The 17,575-nt window shown below is 36.6% G+C and overlaps 3 protein-coding genes across 9 annotated transcripts; 1 reads left to right on the plus strand and 2 right to left on the minus strand.

Annotated features, from left to right (window-relative positions):
* Positions 1-1,800: 1,800 nt before the first annotated feature.
* On the plus strand, positions 1,801-3,555 carry mms4 (Methyl methanesulfonate sensitivity 4). Of its 2 annotated transcripts, none has more exons than XM_967568.4 (6): positions 1,801-1,987; positions 2,038-2,373; positions 2,432-2,602; positions 2,649-3,064; positions 3,114-3,303; positions 3,349-3,555. In XM_967568.4, the coding sequence occupies exons 1-6, from the start codon at positions 1,916-1,918 to the stop codon at positions 3,511-3,513; spliced, it is 1,350 nt and encodes a 449-aa protein (XP_972661.2). In that variant the 5' UTR covers positions 1,801-1,915; the 3' UTR covers positions 3,514-3,555. The 2 variants fall into 2 exon arrangements, with proteins under 2 accessions (XP_972661.2, XP_008201573.1); XM_008203351.3 differs by having other exon boundaries at positions 1,801-1,975.
* On the minus strand, positions 3,523-7,409 carry Rcd1 (Reduction in Cnn dots 1). 5 transcript variants are annotated; one of them, XM_064356495.1, is made up of 12 exons: positions 7,214-7,409; positions 6,722-7,161; positions 6,304-6,565; positions 5,977-6,256; positions 5,529-5,823; positions 5,335-5,482; positions 5,078-5,288; positions 4,682-4,951; positions 4,512-4,616; positions 4,409-4,465; positions 4,289-4,342; positions 3,523-4,241 (listed from the first exon to the last, which is right to left on the minus strand). In XM_064356495.1, the coding sequence occupies exons 1-12, from the start codon at positions 7,283-7,285 to the stop codon at positions 3,556-3,558; spliced, it is 2,880 nt and encodes a 959-aa protein (XP_064212565.1). In that variant the 5' UTR covers positions 7,286-7,409; the 3' UTR covers positions 3,523-3,555. The 5 variants fall into 5 exon arrangements, with proteins under 5 accessions (XP_064212565.1, XP_064212567.1, XP_008201575.2 ...); XM_064356497.1 differs by having other exon boundaries at positions 4,289-4,465; positions 4,892-4,951; positions 5,096-5,288; XM_008203353.2 differs by having other exon boundaries at positions 4,289-4,465; positions 5,096-5,288.
* Positions 7,410-10,782: 3,373 nt separating this feature from the next.
* Positions 10,783-16,964, minus strand: LOC100142379 (uncharacterized protein). Of its 2 annotated transcripts, XM_001812959.4 has the most exons (4): positions 16,810-16,963; positions 12,002-12,230; positions 11,510-11,551; positions 10,783-11,022 (listed from the first exon to the last, which is right to left on the minus strand). In XM_001812959.4, exons 1-3 carry the CDS (start codon positions 16,816-16,818, stop codon positions 11,526-11,528), a joined length of 264 nt encoding a protein of 87 aa, XP_001813011.1. In that variant the 5' UTR covers positions 16,819-16,963; the 3' UTR covers positions 10,783-11,022; positions 11,510-11,525. The 2 variants fall into 2 exon arrangements, with proteins under 2 accessions (XP_001813011.1, XP_008201572.1); XM_008203350.3 differs by lacking the exon at positions 11,510-11,551 and having other exon boundaries at positions 16,810-16,964.
* Between the last annotated feature and the right edge of the window lie 611 nt (positions 16,965-17,575).

Consider the following 17,575-nt stretch of genomic DNA (forward strand, 5'->3'; position numbering starts at 1 on the left):
AGTAAGTTCCGAAGAAAACGACATTAACGAAATCAGAAGTGTGGAAGAGAATTGCCAAAAACAAACCGGTGTGTCTGTCGAGAAAGTAAATAATTTTGAACTCGTTGACGATCCTCTTGTCAAAGAGAATGCCTTATGTATTCTAAAAGCTTACGGAATTATGGATGAGGATGGAAATATTTACGAAGATAAATTAAAAGAACAGATAACATCTGAGCTAGGTGAAAAAAATGCGGAACAAGTGGCGAAAAAATGTACCATCAAGAAAGAGTCGCCCCAAGAAACCGCACACGAAAGTTTGTGGTGTGTGGGTGAACAAAAACCCATACCTGGGGCGTCTCCAGATGAGAAAAATTAAGAATTTGTTAATTTGGGCCCAGAAATAAAGCACATGCTTCAGTTTGAATAATTTTTATTTTTTATAATAAAAAAACAAGTTGATTTTTCACACCTTTCCTTTATTGATTTGGTTGTAGGTCTAGTTATTAGCTACAGCCTGTAGTGTTATGGTCCGCAGTTGGAATTATTCCAAGTGTTTTCTTTTACTTGTCCTGTAATATATTTCAGAAACGCTGTCTGAAATGCTCTTGAAATAATCGTTGAGAACAAAAACGGCATTGTTTGTTTAATTTTAATAATAATCTGCGGGAAAACCCGAGCGAAAACAACCCTTTTAGGGAGGCGCATTTTATTCAAATAGGTATTATTGATGTTTTAGATACAAGGACGTGATCATATATCACCACAACTTAACTCAGTCATTCATATGCCAAGTTAATAGTAAATTTCAAGGCAACCGAAGTATTATTAGGCCCGATTTAATCGCACACAGGCGCTTATAAAGAAGTTTAGCTGTCATTATGTATTAATCTGATGAATCTATCAGGATACAACGAAGAAAATTTCAATTGTAAACAGATTACATCACAGAATGTGCTTCACATACTGAAGTTGCTTTATGACTGAAAATTGTTGATACATACCTACACACCTACAATAATATGAATGGTACCTATATAAATAAAAATGGCACAAGGTGACCAAGTCAGTTTGACTCTTCCTTCACTGCCAATAGTCACTAGTTTTGTTAATAATGAAGTGCCTTCGTACCGTAAGTTATAAATTTATTATCTGCATGAAAAATAATACTCCCGTAATGAAATTGTTTGTTCTTTCAGATTTTACTTCTTTTTATTACTTTGGCAACAGTTTGCATTGCTGTTCCCGTCCCAAAGCCACAATGGGTATACCCTTCATACGGATACGTACCATCATATTATTCAAGTAGCTACTATACAGCTCCATTATACTCTTATGGTTTGATATGCTTATCAGTTTTCACAAAATTATTGTTAACTGAATGTTTGTTTTTTGTAGGATATGCTTACACCTCGCCGTATGTGTACTCATATTATTAACTATGATGGGGAAGGTTTTACATGGCTAGTCCTTAAGTATGATTAAACAAACAACAATGATCAATTTTTATTTGTAATGATCTAATAAAATCCATCCATTTTCAAAAGACAATTTTTTTATTTTGTAAAACGAGCTTGAAACCAATGATTTTATCTCTTCTACAATCAACAAAAAAACGAATACCACTAAACGCCGGTTTCCTAATAGAAAAATAGTCCAGAAAGTGACGAGTTCAGTAAAATATAGCATAGGTGAGTAAAATTTTTAAAGTGTTCGTTAAAGGAGTGAAAAAAATATTACTTTTCAATTTAAAATAACCACAATAAATTAAAATTTCGCGGGTTAGCTTCCATGCCAAATGTATTGGGTAAAAAATAAAATCCTCTAAAAATTCAAATCGAATTGGCGTGACATAACCTTACCTTTTCTGCGTTTTTTTAAGTGTTAAAAAGTTGGTTCTTGTTTTATTTGTGCCAGTTAATTTAATTTACGTACAATGTCTGCAAATGTATTTGAAATTTCAAGCGATTCATCAGAGGATACAATAATTATGGAAGTAAATGAAAATGTGCGTGAAAACCAATACTGAGAGCTTTCTAACAGCGAAGTTTTTTTTAGAAATATTTATCAAACACTGATGAATTAATTGATGCTGAAAGCCTTGATGTTGATTCAGACTTTCCACAAATTAAAAAATCTAAAAAAAATATTTCCGATGGCTTTCCATCACAGTGTGAAAACGACAAAGAAATATTACAACTCCTATCCGAGAAATACAAAAAAACATCAGAGGACCATTTTTTAGAAAACGTTGAGCCCTCAGTTAAAGAACGTAAGAACCAAAAAAAAATTGAAGAGCGTGAGAGGAAGAAAAGGGAAGCAGAATGCGAAAAAGCACTAAAAGGCGCGCTAGCAGCTTCCAAAAAAAACCTCAAACCTACCGAATGTAGGAAAGTAAGATAGCTATTTAAAAAAATGCTTTAATTTTTTTGTTCATTAAATTAATCTTCAGTTTATTTCTGTCTTGATTGATAATGATATTATGAATGAACCTTACGGTAATGATATAATAAACGCTCTACAAGCGGTAGATGTTAAATACAAAACCGAATCTCAAATTTTCCCACGTACGATAACTTGGAGTCGCCAAACGCAGTCACATTTAATGAACGATGACGGCAAGGTGTGTTCCCAAATTTCAATAAAACTTATTGCCAATTTTTTTTAAGCTGATTTCATCGTCAACCGAAGAAGACACAAATTATATTATAACAATAATGAACTGTAGGGAATTTTTAGACCATGTGAATAACGAAACCTTATGTGCACATATTCAGTCTATAAAATCGGTTCTTGTAAATAAAAAAATTACATTGGCAATATACGACCTACAAAGCTACAACCGATACCAAAAAAACAAAAAATATAACGAAATGCGAACCCAACTAACACAAGAAACAGAAAGATCGACCTCCAATAACCATTTATTCAGAGATTTTCCCAACGTTAGCAAAGGCCAGATAGAGCTGGCTTTGACTGAGCTTGAGTTGCTATGTTCGTGCTCTCACCGTATGGTTGATTCTGGCCCAGAATTGGGCCAAATGGTGGCCCAGTTTACTAAATCTGTTGCTGAAATCCCGTACAAGTAAAGCATGACACGTTTTGGTCGCACAGTAGTATATTTCAAATTTTAGACAACAGAGACATAAGTACCAAACCGAGTGGTTTGTAGCTGGTGATAATCGAGACTGTGTCAATGTCGATAAGGACGGAAACGGGCTGGGAAGACTGTGGAAGCAAACTTTGACCACATTCCCACTTGCTAGTTTAGAAACAGCGGAGGCAATCTCATTAAAATATCCAAACGTTTCTGCACTAATGAAAGTACTGAACGCAATTTTTTAATCCGCAAACTCATTTATATTGTAGGCTTATGATGAGTGTCGGTCCAAAACCGAAGCCGAATTATTGCTTCAAGATATTCCGATTCGGAGAGCTGCAGGTCCTTTATCATCGGCCCGAAAAATCGGACCCGAACTTAGTAGGAAAGTCTTCAACTTTTTTACTTCAAAGGATGGGGAAGGGTTATTGTAATAATACAAGTTAACGTGTAACAAATATATTTGGTTAAATAACTCAAGCAGTTTCAACTTTCGAAATTTTACAAGGCGTGCTTTCATCATTATCAATGTTGGCTTCCTCGGCTGTTCTCTTGACCGATTCCCCTTCGAGTTTTTCCTCCTCTGGTTTGTTACTAACAATCTCCAAACACTCGGCGTCGGTACTTTCGACCTTCCTTTTGTACAAAGTGCTAGCCGCGATCTCATTTTCCAAATCCAGTTCTTCGCTTTGGCTAATTGTGGCTGTTTCGCTCGGAGTTACCTTCCGAACCGATATTTCCGACGGCAAGTTTGTAATTTTTTTCACCACGTTTGAAGTGGCGGTTTGTTTTGACGAAAGGATGATTTTCGTGTACTTTGGTGTAGCTTTCGCGGGTTGTGAAACGCTGGGTTTAGGGTTCGGTGATATGATAAAATTGCTGGGTTTGTTGTTTATAAGCATAAATTTACTACCAGTGTTGGCAGACAGTTTTGAGTTTGGTGACGATGGGACAGGTTTCATTTCAGGTTGGGTGAGAGTGTTGTCTAGAATTTGATTATCATCGGCGAAAATTATCGGCAAATTCATGATGTCTTGAGTCGTCAGGTTTGTGGGAGGGGATAGGTTAGTCTGCATGGGTTGTGAGATGTATGACACTTTTTTAACCGTCTTTGGTGGCTTGTTACCCAACAACTGGCGCTTTGAAGTAATGTATCTTCCTCCTGGAAACAAAAATTGGAAATGGTCCTCCGACAAACATTTCCCTCACCTGGTACTTTGACACTGGGCGCGTAACTCTTTATTTTACCATCGGGTAACAAAACTAACGAATTCGCATTATTTGATTTTGGGTTAATCACTGATACTTTGGACATATCTACCATCTTACCGTTATTTGAGAAAAATTTCGGGTTCAAACCCCCGGTTATTTTCACATTTTCTAGAACTTTAAACCAAGGTTAATCAACACTGTCTTCTCCCGAAGTATTTACCTTTGATCCCCGACGAATTTGACTTGACCATCGATGGCTGGATTAACGTTGAAACGTCGCCTTGTAACAAACCAGACAATCGATTTTGCAGTCCCATGGCTTTCGCTGTTGGGTAAATTCCGAATTAAAAAAAATTACAACCAAAACATTAGTGCTAGTCTAGTACTAACCAGTGTTCTGGTTTGATGTTGAAGTGTGTTGATTAGTTGTAGTTTTTTCCGGCGAAACCACGGTTGGTTTCAATGTTTTGAGTTTTTTAACAACGGGAGATGGATCGAAATTTGTTAGAGATAGTTTGTCTGTGAGGATACTGTCATTGGAGGATGTGTCAGGTGTGTTGGATAGGTGTGGAGGGCTATTACTAGGAGAGGACGGGATACCTTGCGCTGCCCATTTGGCCTCCATTTTGGCCTTGGATTTGGACCCAGGCGGGCGCCCCACTGTCAAAAAAAAACACAGTGACAATCGCTAAAGAACAACATTTCTACAACTTTCAATGTTTTTGGAACCCACCACCACACAAATCTTGTTATTACCTCCACCAAAAACATTAAAAGTCGACTTACAGTGAGAACTGTTTTGACCTGGTCTACTTATCCTCGGTGTTGGAGATGGGGGCTCACTGTCTATGGAACTTGTATTAGAATTGTACCTCTTCCGCTCCGATTTCAATTTTTTAGAAACGAGCCCTTCGGTAGTTAAGTTAGTCGGGGATTGTCTCAATTGGGGCGGATATGGAGATAGGATTACCCCACTTATAAACTCCCCAATTTCGTCCTGACAATCACGTGTTTTTTTAAATCATTTGAGAGAAATAACTTACAGCAACACATCGATCAACAATGCTCTGGGTTATGCCCTCAGCCTTTTTCTTCTTTTTACTCACGCGTAAATTATCGTCTGCATTCCCAACAACAATTAAACCAGTTTCCACCCGCATTCTCTCCCGCAAATCTTCCATATCTTCCTGCCTAAGTGGTGTTTTTTTATTATTTCTAACAATAAATACCAACTTACAACGAAGTGTTTGAACACTGTCCAATAACAAAAAGAATAGGGCACTGTAATTCTAACAAATTATCATCAACTTCGCCTCTTTTACCGTCAGCTGTTAGAAGCGAAAAACCGATACTTATAACGCATAACACTTGCTCGACTTGAGCTATTTGTAACGCAAGAGTTGCCCCAAACCCGAAACCGGCCAAAACGATGCTTCTTCCAGGATAATCCAGACGGATATCCTGGATTTTGTTCCGGGTTATAACAAACATTTGATCCACACAATTCATCATCGTCGTCTTATGCAGCCCGCCTGCAAATTTAAGCAATATTTCTCATGATTTCTTTAACGTTATTACATGACTATAACAAGACAAAAAATTGCGAAAAGATTAGACCAATTTTAAAACAATTTAAATAAAAATACAGAGAAGTTATTTCATTCAATTTTTGTGGGGCTACGTACCGCCGTAATTTGCGGGCACTGTGATGACCGTGGCCAGATTGGACAACAAATTGATCCACTTTAGCATGCGTTTCGACGAAATCGGCGTGGATGGCACCACGACAATCACGGGATTCCCCGGTAATTTTTTTGGCTTGTCCTGCATTAAACTCGAGGCTACAGGGTCCCACGGTCGTTTCAACAAAGGGAAAAGTGTTTCATAACTTAAAATACTTAATTTACTGGAATTTGCAGCGCCCATCATTTTATCTACAAATGTAGGAAGCTTGGACCTAAGGGTCTACAAATAATTTAGTAAAAATTATTATTTATTCGGCTTTGCCCTACTTGAAGTATATCTAGGTACGCGGCCAGGTATGAGGTGCTAAGATGGTCAATTAAAATTTGATGCAACCACTGTGTATATTTAGGGTCCCATGAAACGGTGGCCATTAAGCGCCGCATTCTTTCGACAGATTTGTCGATTGTGACTCGTCTGGCTATTGCCTCATTGCTTGAGTCAGAGTGTGCCAAACGTGCCAAATGATCAGCGTTTAAAATATTAACTACTCCGTTAAATAGCCTATTTTGTGTGGTGTTCCAGTTCAGTCTACAAATTGTAACATAAAAGAACTAACTAAAAAAATTCCTAATCAAATAATTATTTGCTTTCTCTACCAAATTCGAATTGAAAACCAAGTGTTAATTAACACAACTAATTCACTCGATTTTGTTCGTAAGTTTCATTCTGCTTATTTAAACAAACCTTGAAACGCTTTCTTCCCAGTCCTCATTACCCTCATCAACTCTGGCCATAGCGGCGTGTTTTTCGCATTCTTCCATCAAATGTTTAGCTTTCGCTTTATCATAGATCGGTGTTGGTTCCTCGCTATCTGTAACAACGTCTATAACATCGTCACATTCCTGTATGGGGGCCAGGGGATTAATGGCTTTTTTTCTCCCTGGGGGCACTTTGGGCATGAAAAGCGTCTTCGTGGGGCGCAAGAATGTGCTCTCAGGGCGCCAATTCCACGGTCTGGCGTAGCAATGATCCATTGGTATCCACCAATGTTCCCGTTCATAAGGGTTAAATAAATGGTTTGTGTAAGCGAAACGGCCGTCGCTGCCCACAACCATGTTTGGAAGAGGTGTTATAAACTCGTTGAATTCACTAGTTGGGCGACTTTCTGCCGTTAATATTTGCAACTAAATCAAATTAAACACAATTTTGGGGATTGAACATAACCTCAATGTGTACCAGCTTCTGAGAACCGTCTAATATACCGTCGATTTGTGCCTGATTTTTACTCAGAATTAACCTTTCAGACATGCCTCACTAGTAAAAAAGCTAATTAGTGTAGGTTTTTTGGAGAAAAACACTTTTTCAATGTTTGTTTGGTATCAAATCACTTTCTATTGTTTCATTTGTTTCTGACATTTCGCTGAAACACCAACCTGAGAACATGAAAGTTACTTTATTGCGGCTTGGTGGTAAATTTGAACAAAATCATAAGTTAAGAATTATTTTTTTTTGCAGAATAAATAATAATTAATGATTACTGTGTTTTACTTTTGGCTTATTTGAGAATTTTTTTGACTTTATTATTATTATTTTATTATTATTATTATTATTATTATTATTATTATTATTATTATTATTATTATTATTATTATTATTATTATTATTATTATTATTATTATTATTATTATTATTATTATTATTATTATTATTATTATTATTATTATTATTATTATTATTATTATTATTATTATTATTATTTATTTTTTACTTTTTTTTCCATGCTAAAAATCACAAAAAACGTGTTCCAAGTTTGTATTTTTTGGCGTATTTCCATTGAATAAACTTATGTTTGAATAAAAATTGTCCTTTAAAAGATGGTCAACATATGGCAAAAATTTGAAATAAGTTACTGAAAAAAATACAAGTTAAGTAATTAATTTTTACGAACCGTATCAGTGTTTGATAGTTATTGTGTTTAATTTTTTTCAACGCCCGTATTTGTATTTTTATGCATACAACCAATTTAAAAAAAACTTTTTTGTGCAAAAAAATCTAAAAGATTGTACACAGGGCCGGAATATTGGCCTCGCAAGTCTTAGCTGGGACACCAGTGGTATGCAAAATCACACCTACAATTTGTGCAATACAAATTGCAGCCATAAATTTATCTCAAAATCGAGTTTTAAATTGCATTTTAATTACCAACGTGACAGCTAGAATCGATTTGTTCTTAGATTAATTAATTAACTTGTAGAGTCAATTTGTCGTGCTATATCTATGACTTTTCCGCCTTTAATTCGTTGTTTCATCAATGTGTACTGCCTACAAGAGTTAAGTTTAATTGGTAATTAGCAAGCAGATCATTAACGCAATCGCTTTAATTGACTTTTCCTGATTAAGTTTAGAGTTAATTAATTATTGTATTCCATAAAAGTTTTCCGAGAGATGTGGAAACAATTTTATTTCAAAAAATTATTCGTGTGCGTCATTACGATCCTTGTAAACTATTTCGCTATCCAAGTTTTTAAACTTTTGTTGACATTTTATTGTCCATTTTTTCAGTTATTGCAGCCTGCAATGCCGCAAAGTAATTTACGCTATTTTTTACACTTAAGGTCAAAAACATGTTTTTTGACGTATCTTTCCGCAATCGTGAATAGGCACTTTCACCGAAACTCAAAATTGATCTTTACTTGCTCGATATTTAACAATACGACGCACGTGCAGTCTTCTACGCAAGATCAATCATTCGTAAAATCCAGAAAATGTACAATTCTTGTTACTCAATACTTCTGACCTTTAAGGACAAGAGTGTGATTTTCTGCAAATTAATTCTTTTATTTACCTATTTCATCTCTGTGTCGAACAATGTCGCACCACGGTGCTAATTGAGTTAGTAATAGGAAACCTTGATCTGCTAACATACCGGACAAAATCGACCCTCAATACGTATCCTGTTCGAGGCAAAAAATTGCAGGAAAATGACTAGTGAAATTGGCCATTTATACCGTTAAATCCGTCTCGAATAATAAAATTGTAGCAGCGAAATTTGCACAAATTAGTGTTCACATTAGGAACTTTCATTTTTCTTTTCCGACATTATGCCTCTAATTTTAACATAATTGCAAGTTGACACACACCACTGAAGCATATACAGTGCATTAAGCGCAAATCATCGTAAATTTGATCGAAATTCTGTTGTGCATAGCTAAGCCTTCCGCCATAAATCAAAGCTTATCCGCAGTGAGATCGAATCAACACAATACCACCGATTTTTTTTTCGAAATTTTTAGCATTGATTGCGTACACCTATATGTGCATTGTTTCAGTAAATGCGTCATAACAAGACACGGAGATAGATGTAAAAAGTTGATAAAGCTCGAGTCATTTGTAAGGTGATAGTGAATGTCTGCATTAACATAACAAATGGTGCTCATTGGCCTAAAACGAGAAAGCATAATAGATGGCGCTAGACGATTGGGTATCATTGCTGAAATACGTCCCTTTCGCACTGAAACTTATTTATTAAGGTGTCTACAGCGTCCACTGTTGGTGCCTAATGAGATTTGCAAATGTTTCACCATAAAACCAGAAGGAAAGATTAACGGAATAGGACATTCAGGTTAATTACAGGCGTCATCAGTTACGTCACGTTTATGTTTTATAAGGGGCATTTTTACTTTCGAGCGCTACACCAAGAAAAAGTCTAAATGAAGTTTCAGTCAAAATTTTCATATTTTTTTGTATTTTTTTTATTCATTATTATTATTATCTATTCATTTTTTTTACAAAAATAATTAACTGTCGTAATTAGCTTTTGTACAATATGATTGCTGCACAGCAGGAAAGCAAGTGCGCTGGTGGCATTTTTTCATTATTTCATCTTTCGAAGGTTAGTGTCTACGTGACAAACTGAAAACAGTAGATAGTTTGAGGCTGGAATCTACCCACAGTTGCCTGGTTATTTTCCACGTCTTGTTCAATCAAATTTTGACCTTTTTTCTAGATCAGTGGAGATCCTTTGAAGACCAATAAATATTAAAAATTGGCACAATGTTACTTACTGTGTTCAAAGCAAACACAAACGAGTTCTTGTTGCGATCTAATAAGCATCTTCGGCATGTATGCTTGTTTGCAACCTTCGCAAACTAATTAAAAACCTAATTAATAATAATTTATTTAACGCTAGTACTTCAAAACGAGGTGACTAATTTGAATAGTATCGTGAAATAAAATTATATAAGTTGCATTATAAGCAATGTACTTGATATACATTTTAGAAGCATTAACCTCGTTAAAAGTGGAGAAGTTTCTCTACAAGACTTGCAAACTTGAATTCCGGAAGAAAGATGATTTCTATTAAAATCTTTCTAAGGTCATGTGTGTAATAGATGATATCTTTAGTAGCAAGTGACGTAATACAGAACACACATGCCTTATGTGATCAGTGCAGTGGGAAATATCGTCATCTGACGAAATTTTATTTGTTTACACACCATAACAAGAATTATCAAAACAAAACTTATGGTGATTGAGACACTTTCTCACTGTTCCAATTTTTTGTTTGTAAATTCGAATAAAATGCGTTTTAATTACGAATCTATTCAAATGATGGTGACAAGATGTGAATGGGCAATAAAATTTTATTAGCACCACATTACTGTTCCTTCATGCGTACACTTTTTAATTAATTGCAGTGTTTCAGAATGTATAAATCGCTTACTAAATAATAAACACAAAAACGCCCATTTTTGGGTTCACACACTCTGTAGTGTTACTTAAGGTGAGAAAAACAAAACCACAAATTTTATAAAACAACTTTAATAAATAACGTATTGCACATGTCGACAATTGCAATAGTTTTACCTAAAACTAATTAAATACTTAGTCTAGCTTAAATAATAATTACAAGTCATTAAATAGGACAAGTTGTACAATTGATCTAATTTAAGCATTATTTACAAGAGTTGAAGTTCGGAAATTATTTTACAATGGCATGATGGCAGACGGAGATCAGAAGAAGGCGAAATACTGTGAACTAAATCCTGCAAAAAATCCAAAGTTAGCCTCTGACGAAAAATGTTAAGGATAAAAATAATCCTAGCCTTGGCTGCATTACTACTATTTATTGGAGGTTTGGCAAATTCATCTATTTCCTCCATAAAAAATTAAATTGACGAATTGCGCCAGCCTTGAATAGTTTTTCGTTAATTACTATTTTCTAGCACCATATGGTAAACGCGTTTTGGTAACTGCTCACGAATTGGTCATTAATTTAAATCATTTGTTTCAAAGTGAAACCAAAAATTTATTTCGAGTGCAAAACTGAAAGTTTGGTCATAAATTATTATGTAACAAGAATCGATGATTTGGTCCAGCTCGACCATAACCTTGGTTAAAGTCGTCCTTTACCGTGAGGCCGGACTATATCACTTAAGGAAATGGATAGAATGAATAATTAATTGATTTAAAGAGACAAGTTTTAAAATTTGTGTCATCTCAAGGCTGTTGCCTTGTTTGGTAAATACATACCTTTGAACCGATCTACTTAGTAACTTTTTCGGCCGCCTCCATCTGAAATAAAGGGATATCCTTGCCTGGTAATACGTAAATCGGTTTGATAATTTAGTAAAATGGAATGGCGTGGCGAATACAATTAATGAATATTTTCAGCAGCAAATGTCTCAATTAGTTTGTTATTAATGAATGATTTTTCACGATCGGTTTAAAAAATGTACACAAACACTCCTACAAAGCTTAGCGCTTGAATGGTTCTTGCCTTCATTCCGCTGACATTTGAAAAAGGATCGAACGCAGCGAGTATATCAAATCGGACACAAGCCCTCCGACTGCGCCACAAGCTCTTCGAAGATGATAAATAATGAGAAAGCTAATGGTCGTGGCGATAATGCTCGTGATTGCGGCAACGTAAATATCTTAAATGAGCCATTGTACGCGTTCACATGCTATGAATCGAACGCATTGTTTGCTAAATGGTGCGCGAGAAAAAAGCGCGGATCTTACTGTGGCCTGGTGGAACGAAACCGTATCCAGAAGCGCCGACGATGACACCGCTGGTTTCGCCGTTGTCTGGGGGCGCCGGGGGGAACACTACGGGGCCCGGATTTTGCCTGGGGTCTCTCGTTGCTTGCAACGGGGAGTCCAGACCGCCACCGAATCCGCCCAGCGACTCGAAATCTCCGAAGAATTGGGCTCTGACGACGGCCAGGAGGCAGAACGACACTACGATGGCCTGCGAACAAAAGTTTAACACTGGGCCTTTGAAACTCATAATAAACAACTGGATGTTGTTCCTCGGTTATCTTATTACCTCACAGAACAGTTCTTATCTCGATTTAAATAACTGTAACTAAGTTATAATGGGGTAAACAGCGTAATAATTTTTTATGAAAAAACCTAACGTTCAAATGGCATGAAAAAAATGCAGTGTTACAAGTAAGTCATATACAAGACCCATAAAAAATATAAAAATAGGTTTTATTTTTTAATAAATAAAAAAAATAATAATAAAAATTAGTTGTTAAAAATCCTAATTGATTAGAAAGGGTGGAGGCGTCCGGCCGCTCCCAGCCGATAATTAAATACCGGAACTCTTTTCAGGCATTACGGAGTGCAATAAATATTTGAGTGTAATGGCAGTTAACATTTAACCTCATATCGCGACCTTAGCAGAGTCGGTCTACTTTCAAATGGTTGCAAAATGGTGGATGCGCCCGGCTAGAGAGTCGGTTTTCAGTTGTCTCGCCACGTGACGAATTGCATTTTCCTAGCCCACTGACCCAGATCGGGTGCATCTGCAATACCTGCATGGGCATTATCACCATTTACCAACAAGTGACATTGTGCAAGTCCTTCCCGAGAAAGTGAAACTCATTCGTATGAATCAAAATCGCTGGATTTGCGCTAACTACGTGCCAAAATTGAGCATTGTTTCTAATTAAATTATATAAGCGGCCGTGCAAACTATCGAAATTAACTATTTCCGGGTTTGAAAAAAGCGCCGGCCAGTTAGAATCGTGTACATTGATATGCGTCTGCTGTTGAAACAACGAATTTAGCAACGATTTCGTGCGAGATACGCTCTGTTTACCGCCACTATATACGCATTCTTGCTAAATTACGACCGTTGATCGGAATTAACGATTTTCAACCGATTGCCAAATAAGGCTGAGGCGCGTCCTTTCCACGACCTTGACTTTCAAGGTGAGCTTTCGCAGGACACCCTAGAATTACGTGCGGTGTTTACATCACTTCAACCGGTTCAAACGATCGCAAAGGTGCGGTGTTTTTTTCATAAACAAAGGAGGAATTACGACCTTGTCGAATCCCGAAGGCCCTTAATGGTTGCACCATTTGAAGTGTGATGCAACTCGAACAAAAATGCCAGTTTCTCAAAGAAAAAGCCAAAAACTTTCGCGTCGAATCGCCGACAATACAATACATTTTTTCAATTATATTAACTTGAAGAAAGTTACGTGAAATATATGCATAAAATTGCGTTAAGCAACTGAAATAACAAAACGTGTTATTAGCGTTGTTTATGGACACGTGCACAAAAAATACGAAATGACAGCAACGTTTAATAAGCATTCTTGGAGCAAATTCCTTGATACAACACAATGTCCTGCTTGATAGCCGATCTACAAGTATTTGCTAATTACTGCAATTAGGCTCAAAACCTATTATAAACTATCTCAAGAGCGACTTTGTGAAATAAAATTTAATCATAATAAGCAGGTGCTCTCAGAGTCTGCAACTTCAGATATTTTAAATAGCCAATTAATTAGCGCACAACCACGAAGAAAGAACAAAATCAACTTGATTTAAAATATTACTAAAATAATTGTATGTGATAATTAAGCATTTAAAAAAAGTTTAGTGATTGGTTTCTCACAAAAATTTAATTCTGACATATACTACAAAGAGGTTTATTAAAAAAAACTACGATGTGCAGTTTTAAGAGAAAATGCTAATGTCGTGTTCAACTTTCTCGAAGTCGCTTTTAGAATTAAAAATTACTCATAGGTCTCCTAATATTCATATTTCTCTCTAGAAAAAATAAGTTGGTGAATCTACGAAAACAGCAATAACATTTCTTCTTTGTTTGCATTAATTAAGCTGTAAAGCTATTACTAAACCGTGCGGTTGAAGTGGTCATTTCATGAAATAAAAACGCGGCCGTAATAAGCAGTTTAGTCGTTTTAATTTGTTAATTAAAAGCTGATTAACATTGATACTTTTACCGAGAGAAGTATGTAAAAAGTTGGATTTTTCGTAACGGTCAAGGCTACTAATGGGCAAACCCTAGAATCGTTGCAAATACGTGGCTGTGTCTCATTTCGCAATGAAAGCACCTTGACTAGACTTCGTTTCCGTTTCCTTAAACAAAATCCGCTCTTTCTTTGCATTGTTGCGGTAATTTAATTAATTAGATTAATTGCTCTTCAACGTGGCTAATTGTCACGTCTTATACAATTCATAATAATTACAGACCGGCGAAGTGAGTTTGTCAGGAAATCTCGAAAGAGTTGACACAAAAAAGTAACCTTAATGATGAGTCGCGAAACAATTCGCCTCGATTAAAAATGTTAATCGGATTTAGCGGTTTCTCCTTGCTTATGCAAGAAGGAGCAATCGATAAGTATGTGAACCGTACTAAATGTTCATTAAAGACAAGAAACCGTCAAGGAGATAAGGTTGATCGCATGTCCAATAACAGTCCTTAAGCGAAGTACGACACTTTCCTTACATAACATCGCATGCGTTGCCGCTACTAAAATAAGAATCCATTGTCGAGCGAACACGGAGTATTTTATTATCGTAGATAATTTGCCCAGATTAGGTGAAAATCGCGAGTGACCTAAACAAAGCAGATCCAGTTTTATCAAACGAGTTCGATGCAATATATTATTGAAATAAAAATTTCAGTTGTACCATCATCGCTTTCTTCAGCCATCTGTCACGTTTTCACTATAGTTTTGATTTCGGCACGTTTTTCAATGATGAAATTGTGTGTCAACTAAGAAAGTGGCTAATTAATTCGGATTGATTTAGGCAGAAGCTGGTTTTCATCAATCTTGCAATAAAACCGATCCATTGATAATAATACGTTGGGTGCACGACTTGAAAGTCGCAACAATAATAGAAGCTTTCAAAACCTCGCTTGAAAATCGTCAATTTGCGAGTATCGATGACAATTGCGGCGACAAATTGCCACATATTAAATGACTTATGTAATGTTGTACACCACTCGCGTGTATGGACATGCTCGATGAACACAAATTTAAAAAATCGAAGCCACAAAAAATCCGTTACAGTAGAATTCACTTCAAAATAACTGCTTTCCAATTACCCAACGCCTTATGTGCCCGCCAATGTTTACTTACTAGCTACTGGCCAGAATTTTTCCCTAATTAATTATCGCGAGTGTCACGGAGTGTTTTGACAATTTTTTCCTTTTACAGTTTTGAGTTAAGTAGAGCATTCAATCTATTAATATAAATGCAGATTATTCTAATCAGCATTATTTATAGATCGTTTCTTACATGTTAATTATCTATTAACCAACAATCAAACCCTAGGCGGTTCGTTTCTTTGTCGAAAAATCCGCACTTTGTTTTAATTTTTATTTCTAATTCAGTGAAAGTCCATTGTCAATTAGTTCACCGAACCATGATGCTCTCTTCTATCAAACTGGAAAACTACTCTTCAGGTGTCTGGAGAAACGTAACAATTACAACGTGGATTAAAGTCTTGACCAAACACTGTCATTTGTTGTCAATACCCATTGACCGACCGTCGTAAAAAAGTCATCAAACTATAATAACTTTCTTCGGCAAGCTTTCATATGACGGATGTGCGACAAAAAAACAAGAAACTGGATAATATGTGTCCTTGATAATTTTTTTGACAATCGTGACACAGTTACGTTATCACTTTCAAGGTTCACGGTCTCCAATCCAAAAATTTCGCTTTCACATAAACTCGTGATGCATGATTTTCCTATTACAAACTATCTTCATTGAGGAAACGCTATTAATGCAGATTGGCTCCCGGGTATCTGACCTCTCGAAACTCATTCGAAACCATAAATTGGATGCACTTTTCAAAGTCGTTTCTTTGCCTTTGTGCAAAGTTATTATTACCCGATGCAATTGTGCAGCAATTTAGGATTTATAGCAGGAAATAGTAGCATAGTGAGTTAATGACTCCTGGCGTTAATAACGCCATAACGCTCAACACCGACAAAATTTTGCCAAGTTCAGCCGAAACAGCCAAAGGAAATTACCGAAATAATAACAGAAACTAACTGAAGGATGCGAATTTTCAAAGATGTTTTAGGAAATTTCTTTCTGTCCGTTTGTTTTATTTTGTTGCATCTTCCGGTTTACACGAGCTCATTGAAGTGTGTTGTGATTGTAATAAAACGTTTAACGAGCAATTAAAATTTTTTGTGCTGTAAATGAAGATTTTCAAACGCTTAATTCCTTTAGAAATTTAACAATCGTAACAAGTTCACTTTTACGATAAAGATTAGGAGAAAGTAATTATTTTTGCAGTACGGCACCAGATTTCTGATTAATTATGCTAGCAGATACATAAATGGAATGCATGTGTGTACTTGAATCAGTGTCAGAAATCGTCACAAGAGTTTTCAACGGAAAAGTTACGCGGCGCGCGTTTTCTCTTTTAAAACAGTTGAAAAAAAGGCAATTATTGGCGTCTGCGTCGATTTTCCAAAACGGCACTAGCAATGAGAGATGGCACTTTTTCACTGAACCACTGGTGAATGATGAGCACTGATCACTTACAAATTTCATGATGACTGGATTCGGTGTTGGGGCAAACTGAACACTGGCTGAAAGACGGATGAGGGGCGTGTGGCCCGCACCGAGTTATATATCTAAGTACAGCCTCGGAGCGCGAGGCCAAGCCGCGGAAGAGCGCGCTTGCATTGACCGGCAGATGAAGGTCCCCACGTGCTTATTACCACCCAGATGGCCAGTCACCGTGCCTCCGTGGATGCTGTGCAGACAGCGATGGCACCGGGACTCGCTCTTCACGGTCGCGGTCGACGCTTCAAGACACCAGCGGTTATCGAAGCCTGTTTATCACATGCTTATGATTGATGACTGAGATTATGCATCTAGAAAGTGTGAGGACTGTGATCCACTCTTGAGAAATCACGACGATTTTTCCACGATTCAGGCTGATTTCAAGTTGTGCTAGGGATTGAAACAACAAAATAAAAAAACATACAATTTATTCAAAAATTGCGTTTTATTTAATTTAATATTAAGTTAGGTTTGTTAATATCTAGGCGCAGGGCATTCCACTTGAGCGTTGGCTTTGGGGGAGTAAAGCTTGTACTGTTTAGCCCTGTATTCCTCATTTGGGATTTCATTCCCGCGGCGGTTCCATTGCACATCCGGGTTTTGTAAAGCCGTCCGTACTGCAAAAGCAACCGCTCCGAAAGCTCCAGCGGTGGTGAGCAGATACAAGGGAATTAAAGAAGCGTGTCGTTTCAAACGTTTTAACATCGGTCGTGACATTACGAATATATTTATGATGTTTGGA

The sequence above is a fragment of the Tribolium castaneum genome, chromosome 4, assembly GCF_031307605.1.
Source record: "Tribolium castaneum strain GA2 chromosome 4, icTriCast1.1, whole genome shotgun sequence".
Lineage (NCBI taxonomy): Eukaryota > Metazoa > Arthropoda > Insecta > Coleoptera > Tenebrionidae > Tribolium > Tribolium castaneum.